The sequence below is a fragment of the Petaurus breviceps genome, unplaced genomic scaffold, assembly GCF_028583685.1.
Source record: "Petaurus breviceps papuanus isolate PSGF00001 unplaced genomic scaffold, PetGlider_PUasm1.0 37, whole genome shotgun sequence".
Lineage (NCBI taxonomy): Eukaryota > Metazoa > Chordata > Mammalia > Diprotodontia > Petauridae > Petaurus > Petaurus breviceps.
Window position 1 is genome coordinate 44,858,662 of NW_027186296.1, and position 25,455 is coordinate 44,884,116.

At 38.6% G+C, this 25,455-nt stretch overlaps 1 protein-coding gene across 1 annotated transcript in view; it reads left to right on the forward strand.

The window, feature by feature from the left end:
* The window catches only part of ANXA2 (annexin A2), a 56,152-nt gene extending 34,904 nt beyond the window's left edge, over positions 1–21,248 (forward strand). The window contains exons 4-13 of the mRNA XM_069098396.1: positions 1,948–2,042; positions 5,570–5,683; positions 9,653–9,743; positions 10,753–10,832; positions 13,981–14,040; positions 16,041–16,134; positions 17,145–17,240; positions 17,917–17,975; positions 19,096–19,218; positions 20,864–21,248. Coding sequence (XP_068954497.1) covers positions 1,948–2,042; positions 5,570–5,683; positions 9,653–9,743; positions 10,753–10,832; positions 13,981–14,040; positions 16,041–16,134; positions 17,145–17,240; positions 17,917–17,975; positions 19,096–19,218; positions 20,864–20,923 — 872 coding nt within the window. The 3' untranslated portion in view covers positions 20,924–21,248. The remainder of the gene's footprint in view (positions 1–1,947; positions 2,043–5,569; positions 5,684–9,652; positions 9,744–10,752; positions 10,833–13,980; positions 14,041–16,040; positions 16,135–17,144; positions 17,241–17,916; positions 17,976–19,095; positions 19,219–20,863) is intronic.
* Positions 21,249–25,455: the final 4,207 nt, after the last annotated feature.

Below are 25,455 nucleotides of genomic sequence, written 5' to 3' on the forward strand. Positions count from 1 at the left end.
GCTCCCCCCCCCTCCTTTTTTTTTTCTTTTTTTTTGCCTTGAGGAAGAGTTTTAGTTGAACTAAAGAGCATGAATCCAACCTGGAATTCTTATTCCAGTGAACTTCCTTTTATAATTTAGGTACACTTAATTCAGTACTCACCAGAAAGTAGTCTATAACAGCATCCTTGCAGATAAGATTTTTTTTTTGCAAATCCCCAACAACTTTTATTTTTTATTTTTTTGTTTTTATTAATTTGTTTACTTTTAGTTTACAAGATTCAGTTCCACAATCCCTTGAGTTTCCCAACAACTTTTATTGATGCTTTTTGGTTTTACCCTCATAGGAATTTAACTTTCTAACCCTAACCCCCTCCCTTTGAACAAAAGCAAAAAGAGCTAAGCAAAATGAACCCAGTGACAGTGTACGACAGCACATAGAACATTTCATACCGAGTCTCCCCACTACTCCAAGACCAGAGAAGTACAAAGATGCAGTTTTAAAAGTCTTTAAAAAATAAGAGCTAATTGGAGACACTACAATAAAAACAATGCCATGATGTAGTGTTCTGATGAATCCTTTTATGAAATTTAGTCTGAAATGTTACTGTGCCATTTTTATACACCCTTTCATCCTATTTTTGTTCCTTGTGAACTTTATAGTTTATTTTAAAGATCACATTGTACTTTCTCTTGACTCTGTGACTCTTGAAATAAAATCCCAACTAATGGGTTTCTTTTATTTTTTAAAGAAGTATCATTGGTGGTGCAGTGAATAGAGCACCGACCCTGGAGTCAGGAGGATCTGAGTTCAAATCCCACCTCAGACACCTAACACTTGCTAGTTGTGTGCGACCTTGGGCAAGTCATTTAACCCCAATTGCCCTACCTTCCCCCCTCCAAAAAGCAAAAAAAAAAAGTATCATTGGTTTTCCTTTGGAGAAAACTGTTTTGAGTTAGATCTTGTTTTAGGTAGGTATGTGCCACTTGACATCCTTTTTGCACACCTGCCTGACAGGCAGGGAGAGTCATGGCAAAGATTCTTTGTCTTTCCCCTCCCCTCCCCCCCTTTTATGAAGCAAGTCCATATTCAGCCAGGAGAGGTCTTTTACTTTCTGAACTCTTGAGTGCATGTGTTCTTAAAAGTTAATGGTATCTTGGTGGCATTCTCATTATATAAAGTTGGAAGCTCTCGGATGCTAGGAGGCATTGCTTATCTTTGTAAATACATATGTTCCAATTAAAATAGGTACTAAAATATTTTGGTGGCACTTCAAAACTCCCAATTTAGATTTAATTTAGATTAAAGCACTTATTCTTTTTAATAAAGTTATAAAATTGATTATTAAAATTGCCTATTGAAGATTAAAAGCAGTAGAACATTTATTTCCCTCACAAAACAATTTAGTCTTCACTAAGTGTGATTTTAATAATCAATTATGCTATTAAAATACAACTGCCATATCGAATCTAAGACTCATTTGTCATAACAGTTGCTATAATTGTAGAAATTATACCTAGCTGCTTGTATAGCTATAAACCTGTAATAAATATAAATAATTGTCTCCATTAATTCAGCTTGCAGCTACTGTTCTATTAATCTCACTGTTAAGTGGTAATTTGGGAATCTTCATTTAAAATGCCACTGCATCTTTCTTGTTCCATCCGACTGCTGGAGCCTCACAAATTCACTGCCTACTGTTGATTCCAAAAAGCAATTTATGCGTAAAATGTTTCTCCCCATGAGCAATTAAAATGTGTCTTTAGATGTGAGTTTTGAGGCTATCTGAAAAGATGGGAATAAAAAGGGTGTGGATTGGAGGAAGTACTTGTAAGATAAGGAACAAATATTGATGTCTTGGTGTTTCAAGGAACCAAACAATGACATTTTCATTAGAAAAGCTCAATTTGAAATTCTCTGGATGAGACAACCAGTGCAATGATCTTTTCCAACTTGTGTTTCCACAGGGGTGGATGAAGTTACCATTGTCAACATTTTGACAAATCGCAGCAATGAACAGAGGCAGGACATTGCCTTCGCTTATCAGAGAAGGACCAAAAAGGTACTAAAGATTTTGTGTGTACAGGTTGGTCTTATTCTAGGAGCGTGGGTGGCATGGGATTACTTTTCTTGAGAAGAGTTTTGGGTCTCCCTCAAAGTTTCAAACCAAGGAGTCGCATGAGATTGTTGTCAAACTGTAGTTTGTCCAAGGCAGCTGCACTTGGAGGTATGTGGTATTCCTTCTTTTTTGCTATTGGAACCCTCTAAGCAGATCATAAAGCACTTTGAGGGTATGCCAGTGGGAACTCTCTTTCCCTCCTAATTAGAGTACATGAAAAAAGAATTTCTAGTGCTTGGGGAGAAAGGGCTTATAAATTTTTGCTTGGGAGACTAGAATTTAGTATTATCTTGCTTATATACAGAATTATATGGTAGGTTTTAGGGCAGAAAGGGACCTTAGAGTCCTTCAAGTCTATTTTATTTTACATATAAGGAAACCAAGACCTAAAGAGGTTAAGTGACATTCAGGGGTATATAGGCAATAAATGACAGAATTAAGATTTGACCCCAGGACTTTAGATTCCAAAGCCAATGTTCTTCCCAGTACCATGCTATCTTACTGAGCATCAATACCTCAAAATGGCATTTAAAGACCTACTGGGTTATTTGTAAGTTTTCCATTAAGCTGCCTACAGAGCTAGCCAATTGATCGACCAGGGTGCTTTTAACAGGGAAGAGATCCACAGGATATATATATGCCACTGGTTAAGGTGTTTTGTTTATTTTTGTCTGTGGTTTTGGAACAACCAAGTGTTTATTCACCTTTTACTTCATTGTAGTGTTGGCAGTTTTTATTTTTAACTTCTTGTTATTTAAAGTACCTGATTTATTCTTTGGCAGGGTAGTAAGTGCAGTTTCCTGCCACTCACCCTTGACTTCTCCCAGGCAGGCTTTCACTTCTAACAGTGGTCTAAATGAAGCAAAGGAACCTGTGCTTGAATGCAAGGGAAATTGGGTGTCTGGGGCCCTGTGGGGTTGAGGAAAGACTTCGGCTGATATGACTGTAAGATACCTTTGGGAAGTAGCCAAGTAATGATAACACTCCCTCCTCCTGGAGTAGTTGAAATGGTATAAATCAGGGAGCTGTCTTCCTTCATCCTCTATGCATTATAATTCCTTCTGGAGCTGGGCTTTTATTATTCTGCCCTGGTAGAGTCTGGGTGCATGTTTTCTTTTTCTGACTCCCTGAGAGGATCTGTGAACCAGTAGAGCTGTGTCTCAGCTAAAGGAGAGAACCTCTCTCTTCAGAAAATGTCCTTGTAGTTGCTTTCTTAGACTGTCACCTTTGGAATGTTATTCTGGAACATGCCATCTTAATCTGTATTCCTTTCTTGGTGTGCACATAGAGAACTGTAGATCTAAATTTCCAATCAGACAACTGGATGAATGAAGAGAGCAGCTTTGCCCAGTCCTGCATGGAGGAAGGCACCCATGGGGTCACAGATCTAGAGCTGAGAGACCCTCTTGTGGAATCCCCTCATCCCTATAAACAATTGAATGTGCTCATTGACCTCATAGATGTCACTGTGTATAGGGACAGCTTGCTTTTAGCAACACATATAGTTATATTGATTCTTAGTTTCTCTTAGTACTGGGGTGGGCAGACCTCCTTGATCATGGCAGGATTATTTACCAGTCTTTTAGATACCTCTGAGTAGTTGTTTACTGCTACAGAGACAGCTTTAAGTCTGTCTCCCTCCCCCTTTCAACCCCTTTTCTCTTTGCTGAGGAAACTTTTCATCTCTGATGAAAAGGATAACAAACACTTTGAAACAATTTCTGGAGGGAACGAAACCATAGTATATGAAATTGGTATCAAACCAAGAGGAAAAAAAAAGATCCTACAATGTAGAGATACTTCTGCGAGAGAGGCAGTGCATCTCTGTCCTTTTCATGTAAAGGTGACAGGATTAATAAATATATCTGTAGTACTAGAAGGGTAGACAGTGGTGTTCAACAACAGGGGAGGACAGTATGAGAACACACTCGAGGGAAAATATTGCCTACATCTCAGTTATATTATTCCCCAGAGGAGACTATGCCAATTAAGAGTGTAGTGTTAGAAAGCAAAAAATAATCTTTAAAACAACGATAATTTGCTCCTCATTTTTGACTGATTTGCATGTGGTACCATTGAAAGAACACTCATTTGGAGTCAGAGAACCCAGGTTCAAATCCTAGTTTCTGCCTCTATCTGTGTGACCTTGGACAAATCACTAGGAAAAGCTTTCTTCAGAATTCTCCTAATTTGTCTGATTGGAAATCTGGCCATAACACTTCTGGATGTGTAGAGGAGCCTCTGTAAAATGAATGGATTTGACCAGATTACAGTGGGACAAAGTAATTTCTAAGTGGTCTGTTGAGTCTTTTTGGTAGGACTAAGACACAGGCAGGAGAGAAGAAAGGAAGGAAGAGGAAGGGAGAGACTCATTTAAAGAAGGGAACTTCGTTAAAGTTTTTTGTTGGATGGTGGCAACACCATTGTCTTCACTTGCTACTCTAAACTGTGTACCAGAAATAACTTTCCTCTGCAATTAAGTTTATCCTTGAGACCCAGTCTATAAAAAGGCATCTTTAGCCATTGTCCTTGTGTGCTTATAGCAGAGTGAGGGATTGCTCTCCATTTCTGGGAACTCCAATCTGTAATTCCCCAGTTAATGCAGAGGCAAGAGTTTCCTGAGGTTGATTCTCTTCTTATTAGGCGGTTGTTGGCAGTGGATACCCACAGCTGGATGTGCTTTCAAGGCAAAACTGCATTTGCTGACTTTTGGACCTAGAAGGTGAAAAGCATGGGTTGACATCTGATGCCCTCTAGCATAGCTGTGTGGTTCTAGGCTGGCTTAACTGAATGAGTGGTGTCAGGCACCTGGGCTGATGCCAGTATCATCTCTGGAGATACAGCTAAGACTCCCCATATGAGGCATCAAAGAATGTGAAATGGACTTTATTGTATTTTCTTTAATCTTCAGGAAGAACAGGGTCTCAGCAAAAAGGTCCACTGACAAATATTTTAGTCTCCTGGCCAAAAAGTGTCATAGGATCATAGACCTGGAGTAGGAACCTGCATTATGTAGTGATTCTCTCATCTAATAATTAAGCCTCCTGATTAGCAAAGGTGTTTGAACCTCAGAAAGCCATGAGACTTTATTGATGTTACTACGGCTTTCAAGAATGAAATAAAATTTCCACATCTTTTTATTGACAAGGAGGGAAACACAGCACTCTGCTTACTCTACTTCTCTTTATGTCTTCCCTCTTGGATTTTGAGGAGACTTTGAAAGAAGGGTCTGTCAGATCTTTGGGTTTTTAGCATCTAGCTGTGTTGAAGGGAAGTGGAAATAGATATTTCCAGCCATGACACCTCAGAATAGAAATGATATAACAAATGTTTGTGTGTTTCATCTGGAGATAATAATCTGCCTTAAAAATGAATTCATCTTACCATTCTTTTAATCATAAGTTTGAAAAGCCATGCTAACTATTAACTCTAAGTTCACCATAATTTTCTCTTCTCTTCTACCCCAAAAGGAACTTTCATCAGCACTGAAATCTGCCTTATCTGGCCACCTGGAGACAGTGATTTTGGGCCTTTTGAAGACACCTGCTCAATATGATGCTTCAGAGCTGAAAGCCTCAATGAAGGTAAACAATCAGATTTAATCCAAATCAGAAGTCTACCATTAATATTGGGAATTACTTTTTTTTCTTCTTTAGTATAATTAGGTGATTTTCAGTTTTGTTGAATATTCCCATTTAGAACCTTTTTTTTTCTTGAATGAACTGAAGATATAGGGCCTGGGATTTGAACCAAAAATATTTCAATTCCTTTTTTTAAACTCTAAAGAAATTTCATGATGCTGAGAAGTCAGTTACCAGCTGCTACTGCTTGGCACCTGGGCAATTGCTGTACCATTTGGAAAACTACTTCCTTGATTACACTTCCTCCTTTGAAAAATGTTTTGTGATTTTTAAGTAAAAGTTAAACACATAGGAGGTCCTCTCTGAGGCTAAAAAATTCTGCCTTAGTATTTCATAGATTCACCACCCCCAGTTCCCTGCTAGTGAAACAAATATTAGAATGTAGATTGTTAGAACTAGAGAATCTGTCTGGAACCCCACATTTTCAAGAGGAAACTGAGGCCTAGAGAGGATAGTTAACTTGACCAGGATTACCTTCTATTTGACAAAATAGCCTAGGAACAGAATGGGAATAAGAATTCTTCTACATTCATTCATTCATTCAACATTTATTAAGCGGCAGGCATTGTGTTATGTTCCTGAGATACAAAGACCAAGGAGAAATAGTCTCTTGCCACTAGGAATTTATATTCTGCTAGGGGGGAACAACATAGATAGGAAAATACAGATGAAAACAGAGTAAGTACAAAATATTTACTAGGGAAAGGGTGTTAGCACACAGGCATGTGGTGAGATTGAGGAAGCACACATGGAAGAGGTACCACTTGAACAGAGTTTGAAGGAACTTCTAGTTTTTTAAGAGGTGAAAGTCAGGAGGGAGCAAAGCCAGGGATGGGGTACAGCTTGGGTGAAGTCACGGAGACAGGAGATGAAATGTTACGTATGAATAACAGCAAATAGGCCAGTTTGGTTTAAACTTGGGAATATGTGGAAAGTAACAGGCAGTAACACTGGAGAAGAGTCTTAAATGCCAAAGAAAATAATTTTTACTTTAACATAGGGGCAGCAGGGAGACACTGGCACTTCTGTGGCTAGGGATTTCAGGTCATGGGTGCACCATTGTTTGAATTATCTATTTGATTTTTTTTTTCTTGAGAGGTCAAACAAAATTTTTGTAAATTTCTGACATAATTTTACATAAGATTTATTATAGGTATCTTATCAAATGAGATAGTAATTGTAAAGTGCTTATTAGCACGGTGCCTGGCACATAGTAAACTTTATATAAATGTTAGTTGTTTATTGTATCATCATCATGCAACTCATACTACTTTTTGGTGTCTATTGCTAAATAATTATTAGAAGTTTGGCTAGGAATTGTACTAAAAGTCATAACTTACATTAAATGAAAAATATATCTACATAATATCTATTTATATCCGCATATGTGTGTGTGTCACACACACATTTAGTGTATAAATGGTGCTACCATAGGGTCTAGCCAGCCACAAGGTTTTTGGATAATCAAATGGTGCCCTCTGCTGCTCTGTGTAGATATAACTTGTACAATTCAAGAAAAAGCACATTTCTCGTTTTATTCTGTGCTCCACTGCTTTTGTTGGGCTTTTAATATTCCTGGATTGCCAAGAGACCAACCTGCAGGCCTTTCAGCAGAGCTATGACCAGTGCCACAGTTCAGTCCTTTTCTCTGGAGAGTAAACTAGAGTGTGAGTCAGCATGCTGAGGGAAGGTGTATTTCTTGGGGACTAAAACCTAAAACATCAAGTCCACTATAAATATCTAATTATTAAATTCATTTTCCCTTATCATGCTGAAACTCAGCTCATGTATCACCCTCCTACTTTCCCTCCCCTTTTTCCTGTTTTTCTCCCTTTCACTCTTTCCGTCCCCCTCCCTTCTCTTGCTTTCTCTCCTTTTGTTTTCTCTCTCCTCTGTCCCTCTCTTCTTGTTTTTCTACCTTTATCTCTTTCACCCTTTTTCCCCCTTCTCTTTCTCCTCTTTCTTTTTCCCTCTAGACACTCCCTTCTCCCTACATTTTCTAATTAGTCTAAGATTCATCAAAATGACTTAAAGGAGTGAAATTTCATCAAGATTTAATGATCCCTTCTTGATAAATATCATCCCTGAAATTTGAGCCAGGAAAAACACAGAGGAACATAAGATTTAGCCTTATGGAGGGTTTTTCTTACCATCAGCACATTCAGCAGATTCATGCTAAATCTTTTCATCATGAATTCATTTTGCTGATACTCATACTTATCTGGGGTTGGGAACTAGACACCAGTGATTGAAACAGGACTCGGGACTTATTAGAGTTGTCTTGTCATTTTTATAATCTCTCAAGACATTGAAGGCCAATGAAAAGAAGCACTGAGTGAAAAGTCTTTGACCCCTTTCCAGCTCTTTCTTTTGTTGTTGTGTTGGGCACCACACTGGAAACTCTGAAATTTGAAATGATGATGTTGGCTGAATTACCTTTAAGAACAGTCCACTTTGCCTTCTGGAAGCAACAGTATCCCCAGCATGTCACTGTCAACATTGCCCCCGCAGGAGGAATCGTGGGCAGCCTCATGAAAAACCCGAGTTTTTATTTAGTTTTTGAAGTATTCCGAGTTAACCCAAGACATATAAGCTCTATTGATGTTCCAGAAACCATTCAACCTTGAGAGTTCAGAGACTGCACAGGTTAAGTTCAAATAATAGAGACAAACAAGTACCTTGTAAGGTCCTTGCTTTTCTCTCAGCCGTAAGACTGAGCAAACTGACAGTGGTAAAGGATTTCATTGTTTCAGTCCACATTTCCATCAGCCTTGAAAATGAAAAAGATACTATCCAAATCTATATCATCAGCCCCTTGATCCTCATTTTCCACTATTCATTTGTGTAGAAGTAGGGATGTTTTGTGAAAGATAAATGGTTGTTTACATGGTGCCCTTTCAGTTGGCACAGAATTTTAGGGAGGAAGTTTTTGCTTTACTGAATGTCAGAGCCTTAATAAGACATCCAGAAATCCTGTAGGCAGAGGTGTTAGCTGGTGAAACAGATTAAGTTCAAAATTTAAAATTAACCATTGACCAGTTGCCCAAGGCTTAGCACATGGTACTTGAGCATATCTGGGGGGCAGCTGAACTCTAATAGAGTTTAATTAATAGCTGACACTCTTTTCATGTGGATAAGTAATTTTCTTATTGTATTAACACCTTATAATTGATTTACATTTTCAACAGTACTCATTCTGTGTAGTTCAAAGCAATATTTCTATATTCAGTTTTACTTTAGCTTCACAGAATGGCAAGTATTCAAGGACCTGATTATTAAATCTTGACTTTGATCACAAAGCAGGCTTTGAAATACATGTTTCATCATGTCCTTTCAACCAGTCTGGCTAAATCAAAAGTGTATGTATTAAATTTGAATACATCTTCTCTCCAATTCTTACTCCTTAATAAAATGTTAGTGTCTGGCTTTATTTGACACTTCATTATTTCTTTTTGCTCCTCTAAAATGCCTGAAGAGTGCATAATAATTAAGGGGAAGAGGCAATGCAAGTATAACATTTTTAACATTCATCCAAGTTTTCATTTTAAAGCTTGTTTTGTCATATACCTTTTCCTAGCATAAAGGTTTATTTGAATCTAACAGGCTGGCTGTAGGTGATACCATAACATCACCTGTATTTCTTTTGCTTAAAATGACTGAAAAACAGTCACTTTTTAAGGAATGAAGAAGAACATGAGTATCTAAGGAAGACCGTCTAGATTCTCTCTTGGAAAGAGAAAAAAAAGAATGGGGAGGGGAGATAATGGAGCTAGTGCAGGTTTCTCATATCAAAGCCATGTGATTCACGAGTATGGATACCAAAGGAGACAGAAGTGACTATATGATTACAAGCACTTAGACCTTTATGGTTTCTCAATACCACTCCTCCCTAATTTTGATCTGTTGTTACAGGGCCTGGGTACTGATGAAGATTCCCTCATTGAGATAATCTGCTCACGGACAAACCAGGAGCTCTATGAAATTAACAAAGTCTACAGAGAAAGTAAGTGAGCTCTCTGTGTCTGTAATTATGTTAAACCCTTTCAGCCCAATTTTCCCGAATACATAATGGAAGAATGGGACAGTAAGATGGCTGCAATGAAGTTTTGATGAATGGTCCATGCCTTTGGTTATGCTGGAGAGAAATTTTTCAAAATGTTACTAGTTTTGTTTTTAAAATTATCCAAGCATTTTCTTCTGCCTCATTTCTTGACTTTTGGGCATTTTTCTGAATGTCTTGAGGGTAGACAGAAGGGAAAGCAGATAAAACAAAAATTAATTAATTTTTCATCGTTATTAGTAGCTGTATCAGAGGCAGCAGGGCAGAGTGGAAATTGGCCTCACAACCAGAAAGAACAGGGTTCAGGTTTTGCTTTTGATACACAGTGGTTCCATGAACAAATACTTAACTTCTCAGCAGTACTTTAAGCAAAATTCTAAGAATATAAGTTATAGAGGGGAAGCTAGGTAGTACAGTGCATGGAATGCTTGGAACAACTAAATGAGAGCAACAACAAAAATTGTAGAGAAAGAGCCAGCCTGCATTGGTAGAGAGGTCTGCAGGAGGGACCTGAGTTCAAATCTGGTCTCAGACACTACTGTTTGACCCTGGACCAGTCACTTAACCCCAATTGCTAGGGGGAAAAAGATTTGGTGGGGAGGATGAAATAATTTTTTTGTGGCACATGAAAATTTCACTTGCTAAAGCTCTCTAGTTTTCCACGCCACAGATAATTCAAGTTTGGCTGTTTAGAAGTAAGCTTGTTGATCTCAAACTCAACCATCAGTCCTTTGTTACTAAAAGTGACAAACCAGTTCTGACTCCAAGAGTATAAAAGGCTTCTTTCTTAATAATTAGGTATTGATTTGGGGATGCTAATGTACATGGTATGTTCATTGTTCAGGTTAAGTCAGACATGTCAAAGCCTTGACACAAGCCAGAACAGCAGGGGCTGGTAGGAGGGTAGGTAAGGAGGCTGGAAATGTAAAAACCTATTGACTTTCTTTTCAAGTGTACAAGACAGAGTTGGAGAAGGACATTATTTCGGACACATCTGGTGACTTCCGCAAATTGATGGTTGCCCTGGCAAAGGTTAGTTTCTTTCAGCATGTTTCTCTGCCCTTGTTCCTCTGACTCCCTTGGCCAGTCCCATGCCTCATTTCATGACTGGGAGTAAATTAACTAAATCCTCCAGGGCCTGCTGCTTTCTTGACAGTAGGTTTATACCGGCACTGCAGAGTTGTCATTTTCATATAATAGGATTTCTTATCCTGAGAAACAGCCTGGGCTAGTGGACTTGGGGAACAGAAGGGGAATAAGTAACTCCTGAGGCCCAACCAGGCTTTGCCAGCCCTTGCTGGGGTGACTTTAGGAAGGTCACTTTGCCTCTCTCAGATGGGCTCCCAAAGGCCCCCTTCACAGGGTTGTGCTTTCTCATCCAGTTCACCTAAACTCCTTAGGAGAGAAAGGAACAGCTATACACATCTGGGAGGATTTACACATGTGGTCCTGTGCTTAGTGTTGTCGGTGATTGTAAGTCAGTTTGAAAATGCAAGTACAAGGCATTGTTGAAATGCAAAGTATTATCACCTATAAGCCTGAATTGTGTTGAGGATGCAATTTAAAAGCCTAAGAACCAGAGGAGGGAATTGAAGTTACTTTCCCTGGGACCTTCAGAATGAAATGATTAGTGCTTTTTGGACCCTACCACACAGGCTTATCTCCTCACAGCCTCCTGGCTGTGCTTTCTGACTCCAGTTTCCTATCTACACTTTATCCCATGAATCAGACTAATCTTTCCCAAATGTTACTTTTGTCATATCAAACCTGTGCTCAAGAAATGCCATCATCAAACATACATGCAAACCTACAAAATCTATAAACGTGATATGCAAACCTACGAAATCTACATCAAAGTCAAACTCCTTTTTGTCTCCTTCCTCTTCTCTCAAGACCCTCCACAATCTGATCCCACCCATTTTATCCATCCCTGTTTTCCAACATTTATTACTCCAGACAGTATATTGAGAAGCAATGTAGTTTGTTGGACAGAATCATCCTTAAAGTTGGGAAAACTTAGTTTCATATCTCTGATGTATAGTAAACGTTTGTCCCTGGGCAAGTTACTTTAACTTTCCAGTGTCTCAGGAAACTCTCTAAGACTATAGGTTGCAGACTAGTTTCCCATTGGCATGAGTAGAGGGAGTTTCCTTAGTGTGAGTACCCTATATCACTAAAAATTACAGGATCTAGTTCAAAACATGACTTATGGGAGGGAGCCTGATCTTATCACTGTGATAACATGCTCAGATCTACTTTACCTTGTTCTTCCTTCTGGTTCTGTTCATCCTTTAGGGTCTAACACCCCATCCTAATTCCCATATTTATTTATCTGCTACTATGTGTTAGGTCCTGAGGATACTTCAATATGTTATAGATCAGAGACTGCTTTAGGTATCCCCTTCACTGTTGCACATCACAGTGACTTTACTCCTTAACAGGCAGCTTTTGGAAGTTGCTTAAAAGTCTATTGTTCCAGGAACTGGCCTTGTAATAAGCTTTGGGGTTTCAAAAATGAAAAGTGGATAGTCTCTATCTTCTGAGAGATTATAATATAGTAGGAAGGGGGAGTTTTAAACATATTCCAATAGCTACGATACAAGTTAGAATGTTATGAATATGTAGAAGAGGTGAGACAGAGAAGGGTGAGAGATGGGAGAGAGATCACTGCTAACTGGAAAGGTTTTGTGAAATAGATAACACCTGTTGGTGTGCTGAGAAATATTTAACAACTGTCTTTCTGGACGGAAAAAAGTACCCATATACACTTAAGTTTAATCTGCTTTATTGATATTTTCCCCATTGCTTTTTAAGTGCAGGTAATAAAGAAACCAAATAACTCAAGTCATGTTTTGTAGCATTTGCCAGTTTCTGAGGTATAAGTGCTCACACTGAAAACTTAGCTTCTGGCCTTTAGAGCTGGCTCCAGCACACCTCTGGCTAGCACTTGAAGGGGAAGATACATTGTTTCAGCAGGCAAGTGATATGGAAGAAGTCCATTCTAGAAATGGGTGTTTGCTAATACAAGTGCATTCTGGTAGGCAAGGGAAGGACTAGATCAGGGAGAGGCTAGTAAGTTAGTTTGGCTGGAATGTAGTAAGGATAGGAGGAAGTGGCATGGAATGAGACTGCAGTGATAGGTTGGAATCATATTGTAGGGTCCTTAAATGCTAAGTTAAGAAGTTTACATTTTGTGGTGGTTAGGTGGTGCAGTGAATAGAGCACTGGCCCTGGAGGCAGGAGGACTTGAGTTCAAATGTGGCCTCAGACACTTAACACACTTACTAGCCGTGTGACTTTGGGCAAGTCACTTAACCCCAATTGCCCTCCAAAAAGCAAAAAAAAAAAAGTTTATATTTTATCCTGTGAGCCATGGAGAACATCTTAGTCTTTGAGCAGGGGGAGTGACATTATGGGGCTTATGAATTAGGAAGCTAGCTTTGACAGCTTTGTCCCTGATAGGAGGGGTCATGATAGACTGATAAAATGATAGACTGAAAAGGGGAAATGGTGGTCAGAGAGACTAGTAGAAATCTGTGACAGTAGTCAGCCTGCAGAAAGGCTTCCTTGTTTGTGACATCTCAATGTCACAGTGATTTTTGTCACAATGTCTCAAATGATTTTTACACTTAATTATTCTCCTTTTGTTTTCCTAATTAAAGTATAGGCTGCTTAAACATATACCTTAGGATGCAGTATGGTGTAGTGGAAGAGCATTGGCTTTAGAATCTAAGAAGCTAGCTTCAGATTTGAATTCTTCTACTTGAGACTAGCGTGGCCTTGGACAGGTCACCTTTACTTCTCTGGGCTTTATCTTCCTGATCCAAGAAATGAAGGGGGTGGACTAGATGACTCCTTAGCATTCCTTCTTGCCTTCACTTATGTGCTCCACTTTGTCTGTCCTAGTGAATGTTTGTTGATTAACTTTGGAGACATAAGGAATGGTAGCTTTCAAACTTTGGTCTGTTAACATCTTGTCCCCCACCACCCCCACTATTTTTTAAATACTGCTTGTAGTGAGTGTCTTTTGCTTCAACTTGAAAACCGTAGATTGCATTTGTTCAAAGTGAACATTTAATTAACACACATGAGCTTTATAGAAACTATGGGGAAATTGTAATTTGTCTTAAGTTTGTTATAAAATATGGTTATGAATTTTATATGTGATTTTTTTTTATAGGGCAGACGGGCAGAGGATCGTTCTGTGATTGATTATGAGCTAATTGACCAAGATGCTCGGGTAAGTGAAAGTATAACCAGTAAAGATTTCTTTTTGCTAGAAGTGCCTTATTAAAGTGTATTTGCTCCAGAGGCTCATGCAATAATAAGAAATATTATTATCACTATTTATAATAAAACAAATAATAATAATTAACAATAGCCAGCATTTATATGGTGCTTTAGGTTTGCAAAATGCTTTATGTATGTTAGGCATTTAATATTGGAGAGAAGTAGAAGATGAAGGTAAGGAATTGACAAAGAGGTTGACACTAATGCTGATTTTTCCTGGTGAATATTACCCTTATTTCAGAGCAGATCTAAAAATTCTTTAAAACAGAAAAGGAGTTGATTTTTACTTAAAAATTAAATATATGACATAAATCACTCAGGAGAAGCTTAGAGAGTGAAGATGGGTCAGATGTTTAAAAAATAGTCATAGAGTATTATATTTTCATGTATGTATTCAGGTAGGAGAGCATTTTTATGTTTCTTAGTTTGTAAATGATCTAGACTTCTTCCCTTTTTCCCTTCTTTCACCTCTACTTCCCTCCCTCCCTCTTCCTTCTTTCCTTCCCTCCCCTCACCCCCGGCCCTTACTCCCTTTCTTCTTTTTCCCTCTCTTTTTCTTTTTCTCTTTTCCCCTTCTTTCTTATTCCCCAACCCCTGCCTTCTCTGTACTTATGTGCCTTACTTATTCCTACCTATTGCCCCTGGATATTTCGAAAGTCTGGACCTGGGCTAATACTAACTTCTAATAGAGCCCTTCTTAACCTTTTTTGTGTCATGGATCCCTTTGACAGTCTGGTGAAGTCTATGGATCCCTTCTTAAAGTAGTATTTTTAAATGCATAAAATAAAATACAGAGGAATACAGAGGAAGCCTATTACATTGATTAAAAAAGGTTCACATATTACCCAAGCTAAGTATCACTGTTCTAAAAGTTGAATATCAAAATTTAAAATGTTGACATTTGAAAATTGCAAGTAATAGAATATTGAAGTTGCTTTTTGCCTGCACTGTGGTTTCAGTGGCAGATAGATTCCAACATTAAAGATCTCCCATGAGTATGGTGCAGGGAGACAGTTGACCAGTGTTGACAGGTGCTTATACTGAAAAAAGACCGACAAAAGTCATAAGAAAGGATTGGTCAATGTGTCACTATTAGAATTTACTTTCCACTATACATGTGGACAGGGGAAGTTAGGTGGTAGTAGATAGAGTGCCAGGCCTGGAGTCAGGAAGACTCATCTTCCTGAATTCAAATCTGGCCTCAGACATTTACAAGCTGTGTGACTCTGGGCAAGTCACTTACATTTACAAGCTGTGTGACTCTGGGCAAGTCACTTAACCCTGTTTACTTCAGTTTCTTCATCTGTAAAATGGCCTGGAGAATGAAGTGGCAAACCAGTCCAATGTCTCTGCCATAAAAACCCCAAATGGGGTCACAGAGAACCAGACATGAGTGAACAACAATATACACATGGACAAAAGTTCTCTAAGGAAAACCTTCTTTTAGAGCTGTTTCTCCTTGTGAATAATCAATTACTTAGTGAGCATTTATTAAGTGCTTGTTAAAGTCAGACACTGTGGATATCAAGAAAGGGGAAAATAGCCTCTCCATTCAAGCCTCTCTCATTTCATTTGAATGGGGGAGAGAAAATGTAAATAATTAACTTACAAACAAGATACATTATAGAGAAAATAGAAGGAAACCTTAGAGGGGCGCTTTAGCATCTTGGGGTGTAGACAGGGAGGGGGCACGGAAAAATACCTACCAGAGCAGGTGGCATTTGAGTTGTATCTTGAAGGAAGCCAGGATCTTCCCGCTTTATGCCTGAGGCAAATCACCAGGAAATATATGAACCACTAATACGTCATATATTTCAATTTGGGTCTGTATGAAAAAGTTTTCTTCTGGTTTGGATTTTGAGGATTTTTTTAATGTAAAGTCTGTATTAGGTTAATGTGATGCTTTGCCTAGTGAGGCTTGAGTTCTGTCTGCTTTGATTTTGCCTACAGGAACTCTATGATGCAGGAGTGAAGAGAAAGGGAACTGATGTTCCTAAATGGATCAGTATCATGACTGAGAGGAGTGTGTGCCACCTCCAGAAAGGTACTGTGCCCACGTTTTCTAATACATGACCCAAGTTAGAGTTTTGTCCTCAAGGCTTATCTCACATACGATGATGATAGGGTTTGGGGGAGGGCCATGGTGAGGCAGGATTTGGGTGGCATGATTCTGTCTTTTACTTACCTTCTCATCTGTCTGCTCACTGTCACTCCTTCCTGTCAGTCAATCATCGAGCACTTATTAGACACCCACCATCCATTCCCACCAGCCCCACCATTTTTGTCCTTTTCCACCCAAAAATATGTCAAGTGACAGAGTTACTTTGCCTCTTTTCTCATTCTTTCCACTTTTCCATTTTTAGTACCTCGAATAAAACATTGAGTACATAGATCATAAATTTTTGCACTACGAAGAAATACAAGAAAATACATTGACCAGACATTATCAGAGAGAAGCAGCATGTCCATGTGGATAAAGGGCTGAGCTTGAAGTTTTGAACATCTGGGTTTAAATCCAGTACCTGACATTTACTAGCTGTGGAAATCTGGTCAAGTCACTCAACCTCAGTGGAGTCCTGTTTCCTCATTTATAAAATGGGACATCTGGGACATCTTTCAGCCTGTGACCCTATGATTGCTTTCTCTCTCTCTCATCTACCTACATATATTGAATTAGCTGTTCTTACTGTGCACTGAACTCACTTGTTTTTTTTTGTGGAAGGAAGAAGCTGTTATAATAATAAATTAGCTCTTTCTGATAGCAGTACCTTTTTATGGATCTGTACCTGTGATTTTATCAGTATAGTTAACTCCCTCCCCTATATGGGAACTCTCTCCATGGATGCAGGTCTATGACTTCCCTATAACTTCGAGTTTCCTGGGACTCTTAAGAACTAAATGGTCACTTACTTAGTCAGTGTCAGGGACAAATCTTGAACCCAAAATACTCTGTGTAGCCTCTCTGCCCCCAGGATGAGACTGATTGATTGATAACTTTGGTTTGATGTGCACTGAAGGCTTCTGTTCTTCTAATTCCTTTTGTCTTTCTTACAGTATTTGAAAGGTACAAGAGTTACAGCCCTTATGACATGCTGGAGAGTATCAAGAAAGAGGTCAAAGGAGACCTTGAAAATGCCTTCCTCAACCTGGGTAAGCAAATATGTGCCCTATGACTCCATTTCAACTTTCTCTGAACAGGCCTTAAGCCTTAATACTTCATCAGCCCTACCAACTTATATGGGTAATTGGAAGTTCTTATTCTGAATGTGAATGATTTTTGCATGGAAGAAAGAAAAAAGAGCTATGATTTAGGAGCTTTCTCCACTGTGGCTTTGTATAATCAACATCATCATCATACCACCTTCTATTATATGTAGTGCATTCTATTCCTTAAAGCACTTTTATACCCAATATTTCAATTTGTGGATATTATGTGAAGACATTAAACTGACAGACTTGTTATAGTAGGACCAAAAAGCTTGGGGTGGGGTGGGACTGGGGGGTGAGGTGGAGGAAGAGAGGGGAGAGAATGATGGTCAAAGAAGAGAGGACTGTATTATTGAAAGAGATTTTCACTGTCTATACATCATCTATATCCCCGGATTTTACATATCTTTGGTGATTAGTATCAGTCTTGGGATAAACATGTACAATTTTCTGATCCCCATCAGACATTCCTACTTTAAAATATATTTTAGTAAAGCAAACCCATTTTGTGATATAATCCTTTCTAGTTTACTCAGCAAGGATAAGACCATTTCACTCTTGGGGTTTGTAGATAGATAAGCAGTTGCACCAAAAGTCTGACAGTTTCTTCTTTCTGTAGTCCAGTGCATTCAGAACAAGCCCCTGTATTTTGCTGACCGACTTTATGATTCCATGAAGGTAAGAGCAACTGGTTACTCAGTTCAGAGTTCTGCTGCTTGGCCTCTCTTCTTTCCTTGACCCCAGCTTTTTTTCTAATTTCTCAAAAAGTATGTTGCCTCTGATAAAGGAAGGGATTCATTGCATAGAGCCTGGAATCAGGTGTGTTTGTGATGTCATACAAACTACAACTGAGTGGTATAGTATCGATAGAAAAAGCACAGATGAAAGTGGAGGAAGTGTTCTGCTTCCCTGTTGCTTACAGAGTAAAGTACATATTTCTTATCTTGATGTTCAAGATCCTTTTCCACGAGGCTCCAGCTTTTTAGGCTTATCTGTCACCTGTACCTTATAGGGCATGAACCTTCTGTTTCACTCAATCTGCTGTATATGGTGTTCCCTCGATTGTCTTATGCTTTCTCACACTTTTCTGTTCTCAGCTTGGATTGTCTCCACTTCCATTTCCTCCCCATGTTCTGAAAACTTATATCCACTCACACCTCTTCCTTAAAGCTTTCCCTTATCATCTTAGAATGTCTCTCAGACAGAAACGAAGTCTTCCTTTTCTGGACTCCTCCAACATTTACTGCTGACTCTACTCAAACAAACCATCATGTAACTTGTATTTGTGTATATCTTATCTCCCCTACTTTAAACTCCTCAGGGCAGAGATAGTGTCTTAATGTTGCTTTTTGTCTTCCATATTACATAGTGTCACACCTCCATAATAGGTGCTTATTAATGATTGAATGGGGTTATCAGTCAATGAATGAATGGGGGTAGCTAGATGGCTCAGTGGTTAAAGCACCATCCCTGGAGTCAGGAATTAAAATCTGGCCTCAAACACTTAACGGTTGTGTGACCTTGGGCAAATCACTTAACCCGATTTGCCTCAGCAGCAGCAACAACAAAAACAATGAATAAATGCAGTGGGTTTTTTAATCCATTTAATACTGGCATTTTTGAATTTCCAATAAGCTCAAATTTTTTTTGTAAAATAATTTTGCCCTTATATTTGTCGAGGGCCAAGTATTTTGTGAGGGATCTAGCACCCTTCCATGTGCAAGCGAGCCCTTTTCAACTGCTTTTAGATGATAGTGTTTTCAGTGAATTGTAACTTCTGATGTAAACTTCACTGTAGGGCAAGGGGACCCGCGACAAGGTCCTGATCCGGATCATGGTCTCCCGCAGTGAAGTGGACATGCTGAAAATTAGATCTGAATTCAAGAGGAAGTATGGAAAATCTCTGTATTACTTCATCCAGGTAAGTCTGGAAGCGTGTGACTCACACCTACTTTGTATGGTTACTGAGAGCCCTTTTCTGCTGGATTGTTGAATGGGCTACCTAGGACGGTAGCAGAGAAATTGCATTTTTACATTGGAGGAAATTGTTTTAATTAGCTCCATCCTCCTCTTAAACATGAACAATTTTCTTTGTATGCCTCAAAGTTCTTTCCTGGCAAGGTCTCATAGAAAATACAATAAACTCTGCTTTATTGAAAATATAAATAACTTAAAAGTAGAAAAAAACAGTTATAGTCCACATTCCAATTCTTTGAGAACCAGACAGATGACAATTAATTTTCTATTGTGGACTTATGTAACAACAATATCAAAAGAACCAAACCACCTTGAAGGGGATGCCATTAGGCTAGCATAAATTTGGCTATGTCTATAATCTTTTACAGTGATAATTGATTTTGATAGTGATGGGCCTGGAGGCAGTTCAAGCTCCTCAGATGCCTTCTGGATCATCAAAGATAGATTCATTATGTTTTGTTTTAAGTATATTTTACTATTTTTCAGTGATTTGGAGATTTGTAATTTACATTATGACACTATTATGATACCTCTCATTTAACCAGAATATTCAGTCAATTCAGCTACAATATCCTAATCCCAAGACAAATCAAAACATACCTCATTATTCTGAGTGAATGGGAAGTTAATATTATAAAGGAATAATATACTTGTGCCATTGTGATACCGAGACCCACTTTGTAAGCGCTCTTCCTGGAAGATGCAATCATTTTTTTTTTTAGCAAAATAACAGGAATTTGGAGATGGGTAGTATACCCAGGTCTTCCGTGAGACGTTCTGTAAAATTTTTCACCTGAATTTAGGGAGAAATTAGAGAGTTTAGTGATCATTAGTTTTCCCAGAAATGATTCCAGGAATCCACCTTCAGGTGCAGTTGAGAGAGAGCAAAAAGGTCTCTGGCCCCTGAGTTCAGACAAGTTCATAATCAGCCACCCTAGGAACAAGGCATTTTTTTTTCCTGCTGCATGAGCTCATTTTGCTACATTTGTTCTCAATCCGGAGCATTCACTTTTACCACTGTGCTATGGGATGGATCGCAAGGCCAAAGGGGCAGGGGTTATGGACCTTCACAGAGCACAGTTATGACAAGGTATGGGGACCTGACTCTCAGTCATGGTGTCCATGTCAGCCAGCCCAGCAGTGTTCAAGACACAAAACTCCGTACTTCTGTTTCATCCCCTGCCAACTTCTGATTCATCTATCTTGGGCATAATCTCCATGACCTAGTTAAATGCTGCTAGATTGTGAAACAAATTAAAAAAAGTTCCTCTGGCCTTAGATTATATTTATTTCCATTCTTTATTCCTTAAGGTCTTTAAATACTTAATTGTCCCTTTCAGTCACTTTCTTTTTTCAACAAGGACTGGAATAGAATAATGCTATAGAATTGTGTTGGGCTCATGCCTACTTCCCTGAATCTACGTTCATTTGTTGAGATTCTCTTAATTGTCTGAAATACTCTTATGATTTCTAGGCTTGCTTTAGCTGTGTGGTGGGGAACGCCTATATCTAGGGCATTTTTATGGCATTTCATGGGCCCTTTCATGAGTCCTAACATCTTCTTTTCTTTTTCTTTCATGACATTGTAGCAAGACACAAAAGGAGACTATCAGAAGGCACTCCTGTATCTGTGTGGCGGAGATGATTAAAAGCCTTGTGGAAAGAAATGACCAAAGCAGTTGTAATATCCAGAAACAATGCTTTCTGCCCTTCCCCCTAGTAATTTTAGAAAATCAACTTGTGGTAACTTGCAACTAACAGTAACTCGTATTAGTCCTTATTAGGGTGATGTTATTTGCTTTCTTGTACTTTTTGTAGTCATGTATGCATTGCTTGTCTTTCCTCAAGTTTTCCCCTTAGCCAAAGGAATGAACATTTCAAGGAAATGGAAGTGAAATCTTTCATGTGAAACACTTGGCTTCTTGTGTCCTGTGTCCGTCAAAAAGACAAATAAACCAAATTTTTACTTTAAAAGCTAGTCTTGTCACCTTTGCTTTCAAATGCAGAATTAAAAACTAATAGATCACCTTTTGAAAGGGATTATCCAACATTGTTGCTTTCTCTATTCGGTAATCCTGTGGGCAAATGTTTAGCAGGAAAAAAGGCCTTTATGAAGGGTGATGACCAAGGAAGGCCAAATCATCGTCAGCCACAACAGTGCCCCTGGCCTGCAAAATTTTTATATCAGGTGAAATTTGGGATAAATGAACATCAAGGACAGTCTTGAGAGAACAAAGATGTCACAAAAAATATGTACCTGGGAACTGGATGTGGAATTGGGAAGGGGCCAACTTACCTTCTTGGTGATGTTGGGTTGTTGCACTTATGGGCCAATTGCATGTATAGGAATCTTGTGTTCTTTCTTTTTTTTTAGTTCTCTATTCTGTCTACCTGCCTGTCTGTCTCATATTCTTTTCCTTCCTTTTCAATCCCTCTCACTCTTTCCCTTCCTTTTCTTTCCTCTCCCTCCCTCCCTTCCCTCCTCACCTCCCTCCCTCCTCACCTCCCTCCCTCCTCCCCTTCTCCCTTCCTTCCTTCCTTCCTTCTTTCCTTCCTTCCTTCCTTCCTTCTTGCTCTCCTCTACCTTCTCCTAACTGAAATAGCCCTAAACAAAAATTTAAAGGCCACTAATTAAAGTATAAAATACGATTTGGGGGAGGGATTGGCCAAGTGACTTTTTTAGACTTTTCTTTCTGTGGTGGAATGAATATGGGCACATACTTTGACCATCATCATAATAGCTTACATTTCTATAGCTCCTTATGTTTCAGATAACAACAGTCATATAAACTTATATATATATATATTTTAAAGCAATAGGGGTTAAGTAACTTGCTCAAGGTTACATGGACAGTTATTTTTGTGTGGTTGATAAGTATCTGAGGTCGGAGCCGATCCTAGGTCTCCCGACTCTGGGGCCGGTACTCTTACCGCACCACCTGGCCACCCCTAAACTTATATTTTTAATGTCACCTCACTGACCTGGCTTCTAACGTGTAGATGAGTAGAGCCAAACAAAGTAGACTAGACACAGAAGAGTCAGGAATTAAACAGGTATTTAATTTCAAAGTGAGGGAAATAGCTTGTAAGCACGGAGGGAAATTAGACATTGTGCCGGGGGCCTGCCCCTTATTGGGGAGGAGATGAGTCAGTGTGGGGAGATCTCAATATTTATACTTATGACTACAGGTCAGCTGTAGCCCTGGAAGTAACAGCAACAATGGGACAAGTTTGATTCATAGGAGGGCTTCATGACCAGAACACTTGTCTGAACTTGTCCAATGTTTGAGCTCAGAGAATACCTGGTACTGGTCAAAGCAATTGATAATTCTGTGATTTTACCAGAGGGTGAGATCATCCAGAGGATGAACTCAAAGAATTGTTGTTATGCCAAGCTCAGGGCACAGCTTGCTTTCTGGATTTTAGCTCTGGAAAACAAGGTGTTCCTAATATTTTGACATATATTGAGGTTTGTGATCCCCCCCTTTTCTGACAATAACTAAATGTATTGTTTATATAAAGAATGTTTATGTCCTTTGATGGAACTGTGATCCCATCATAGTGGATGCTTTCCCCAGTGATGCAGACCATAGCCCATTTTGGCATTTTCATCCTGTGTGACTTGTTGATGTTCTCCAGGAAATTCTTCGATTTAGTTGGGAGTTCCACCCAACTTTTCGGGGGATTTTGCCTAGATCTATGTCATCTAATTAGAAGGATATGCATAAATGTAATTTGTGGTCAATCTTTGAAAAAATATTCCTTCCTACTCCCTACACTTTATCGCATTGGTGAGGCCAAGCTCATTAGGAAGAAAAATGATCTGAGACAGAAGGCTTTTAAGCCTGTTTTTGGTCTTTAAATGACTCTGACTCTTTTTTTTGACAAAGTGCTTTGGCTTTTTATTCACATAAGTTTATTTGACTTTTTTCCCGTCAACCACCAAAAGGAAAGCCCTACTGAGAGAGTGCAGTTTCCAATGTCTCCTAGCAGTGAGGTAGAACATGCCATAGCCATTGAGTTCTTGTTGTTCGTTCTATTTATTGAAAAAAGCCTGTAGCCTGATTTCTTCTATGTGACTACGTTTGAGGAAGCAAAGTTTATAGAGATGACTTATTTCATTACATTAGAAGAGTGATTTGCTATCTCAGCATCTGTAAGCAATTTCACCAGACGTTTCTGGATGAAGAAAAGCTTTTGTAAATACGTGCCAATGACACGACTTCATCAAGCATTAAATTGGAGGTGCCCCAGAAAAATATTACATTTGTGCATTCAATTAGCTTGATTGTGACTGAATTTTGTCTACCGAAGACAGCATTTCTGTAGGAAAACAGAAGCATTCTCTGTGTCAGCAAGTTTCCTTGAACAGAAAGTCACACTCATTTTATTTTTTTTCTTCTCGGGTCTTGACTCTTTTTCATTTGTTCTGGTCCTCAGCTTTGGAGTTCTAATCATTCCTCTAAGATTGGGTCTCCACACTGGGCTCAGGGTAAGGTAGAGAATTGGCTGTTAGCCACTTTGTTGAGTGGTAGTCAGTGATCACACCAGATAACTTAGAATGCAAATTTCCTATCTTTAATTTGAATGCATAGGGGGTAGATCTTGTAGCAACATATTTTGAGGGGATTCATAACACTCCTTTTCTCGTGCTGTTTATTTTTTGTATTATTTCCTCACCCCATCTCCTTTTAGGCACCTATTGCTTTTATGCTGCAACCTTTAAGATCTAGGATCAGGTAAGATTTGCTATCAGTTGTTTATAAGTTGGTATGAGTATGTCACAGTGTTACCTCTTCCTGGGGCTTTTACTTTTTAAGGTAAAGTGGAGTCAGTGAAATGAAATTTTAAGTATTGCTGAACATTTAGAAGATATTCCTGAATATGTGTAGCATTCCGTAAGTTTTTGAAATGACAGCAGGTAGGTAACTGTCTACACTGCTTACATATAGACAGCCTAATCTAAATGATCGAGATAATGGATAGTCCTTCCATTCACTTGGTATTGGTTGTATAGATCTACTCTAAATTTGACTTCAGTCAAGATGTATCAGGTAGGACATTGTCACCTGTGATTTTGAGGACATATAAGAAAACTTGGGAAATGTCCTTGATTATGATGGAGTTTGGGAAGTATATTTTTTTCTTTTTAAAAAAATTTTTCCCCCCAAAATATGCTTATAAGGAATCACTGAGATCAGGCAGCATGATATCACAGGAAAACTGCTCAATTTGGAATCCAATCACCCAGCTTCAGATCTAGCTCTGCATCTTGTCATCTATTTGACTTAGTTGGGCAAGTCTTTTAATGTTTCTGAGCCTCAGTTTCCTCCACTGTAAAAAGAGCCTTGAACTACGTAATTTCTAAACTCCCTTTCAACTCCACATATGATCCTTTCTGGTTCAAGTTGTTAGGAAATCTTTTGGGAAACTTCAAAACATTTTAACAGCTCAATAATTTCTATTCATTCCTGAAGGTTTGGACAAACAACTCAGCTAGAACCATTATCCAGGTCTCCATATGACTAAAAGCTAGAATAGTTAAACTCTGAAGTTCACTTGGTATTGGTTGTATAGACCTGCTCTAAATTTAACTCAGAATGAGTTAATTATTAATGATAGCTAGCTAATTACTATCCAAAGCTCAGAGTTTTCCACCTGCATCTGTTTTCTCCATTTGCCTTTTCTTATTGTGAAACTCATTTCTGTAAAAAGCCTTTAAAGAAGATGCTATAGAATTTTTTTCAAAGTACATAGTATAAATTCATAAGTGAGATTGATTTTTTTGGTACCTCAGTCTGAAATTAGGTTTATCAGGTTTCTGGGGAAATACAGACAAACACATCTTTATATATACACACACACACACGCATATATATATATATATATGTATATAGATGTATGCATCTATACATATATACATATATATGCAGTGAAACACGTGTATATTTGTTTCCATCATACATTTGTCACTCACTTTTTTTCCATTCTTAGAAGTGATAGTTATGAATCTGAGTGCAATTTAACTCATCAATAAAAAGTTATTGAGAGCCTAAAATGTGTTAAGCAGTACTCTAGGGAGTTAAAAGATGTGGGCTGTGCCCTCAAGGAATTTAGGATTTAGTTGGAGAGAGAAGATATAACATTAAAATAATTACAGTGCAAGACAGTATATACCATC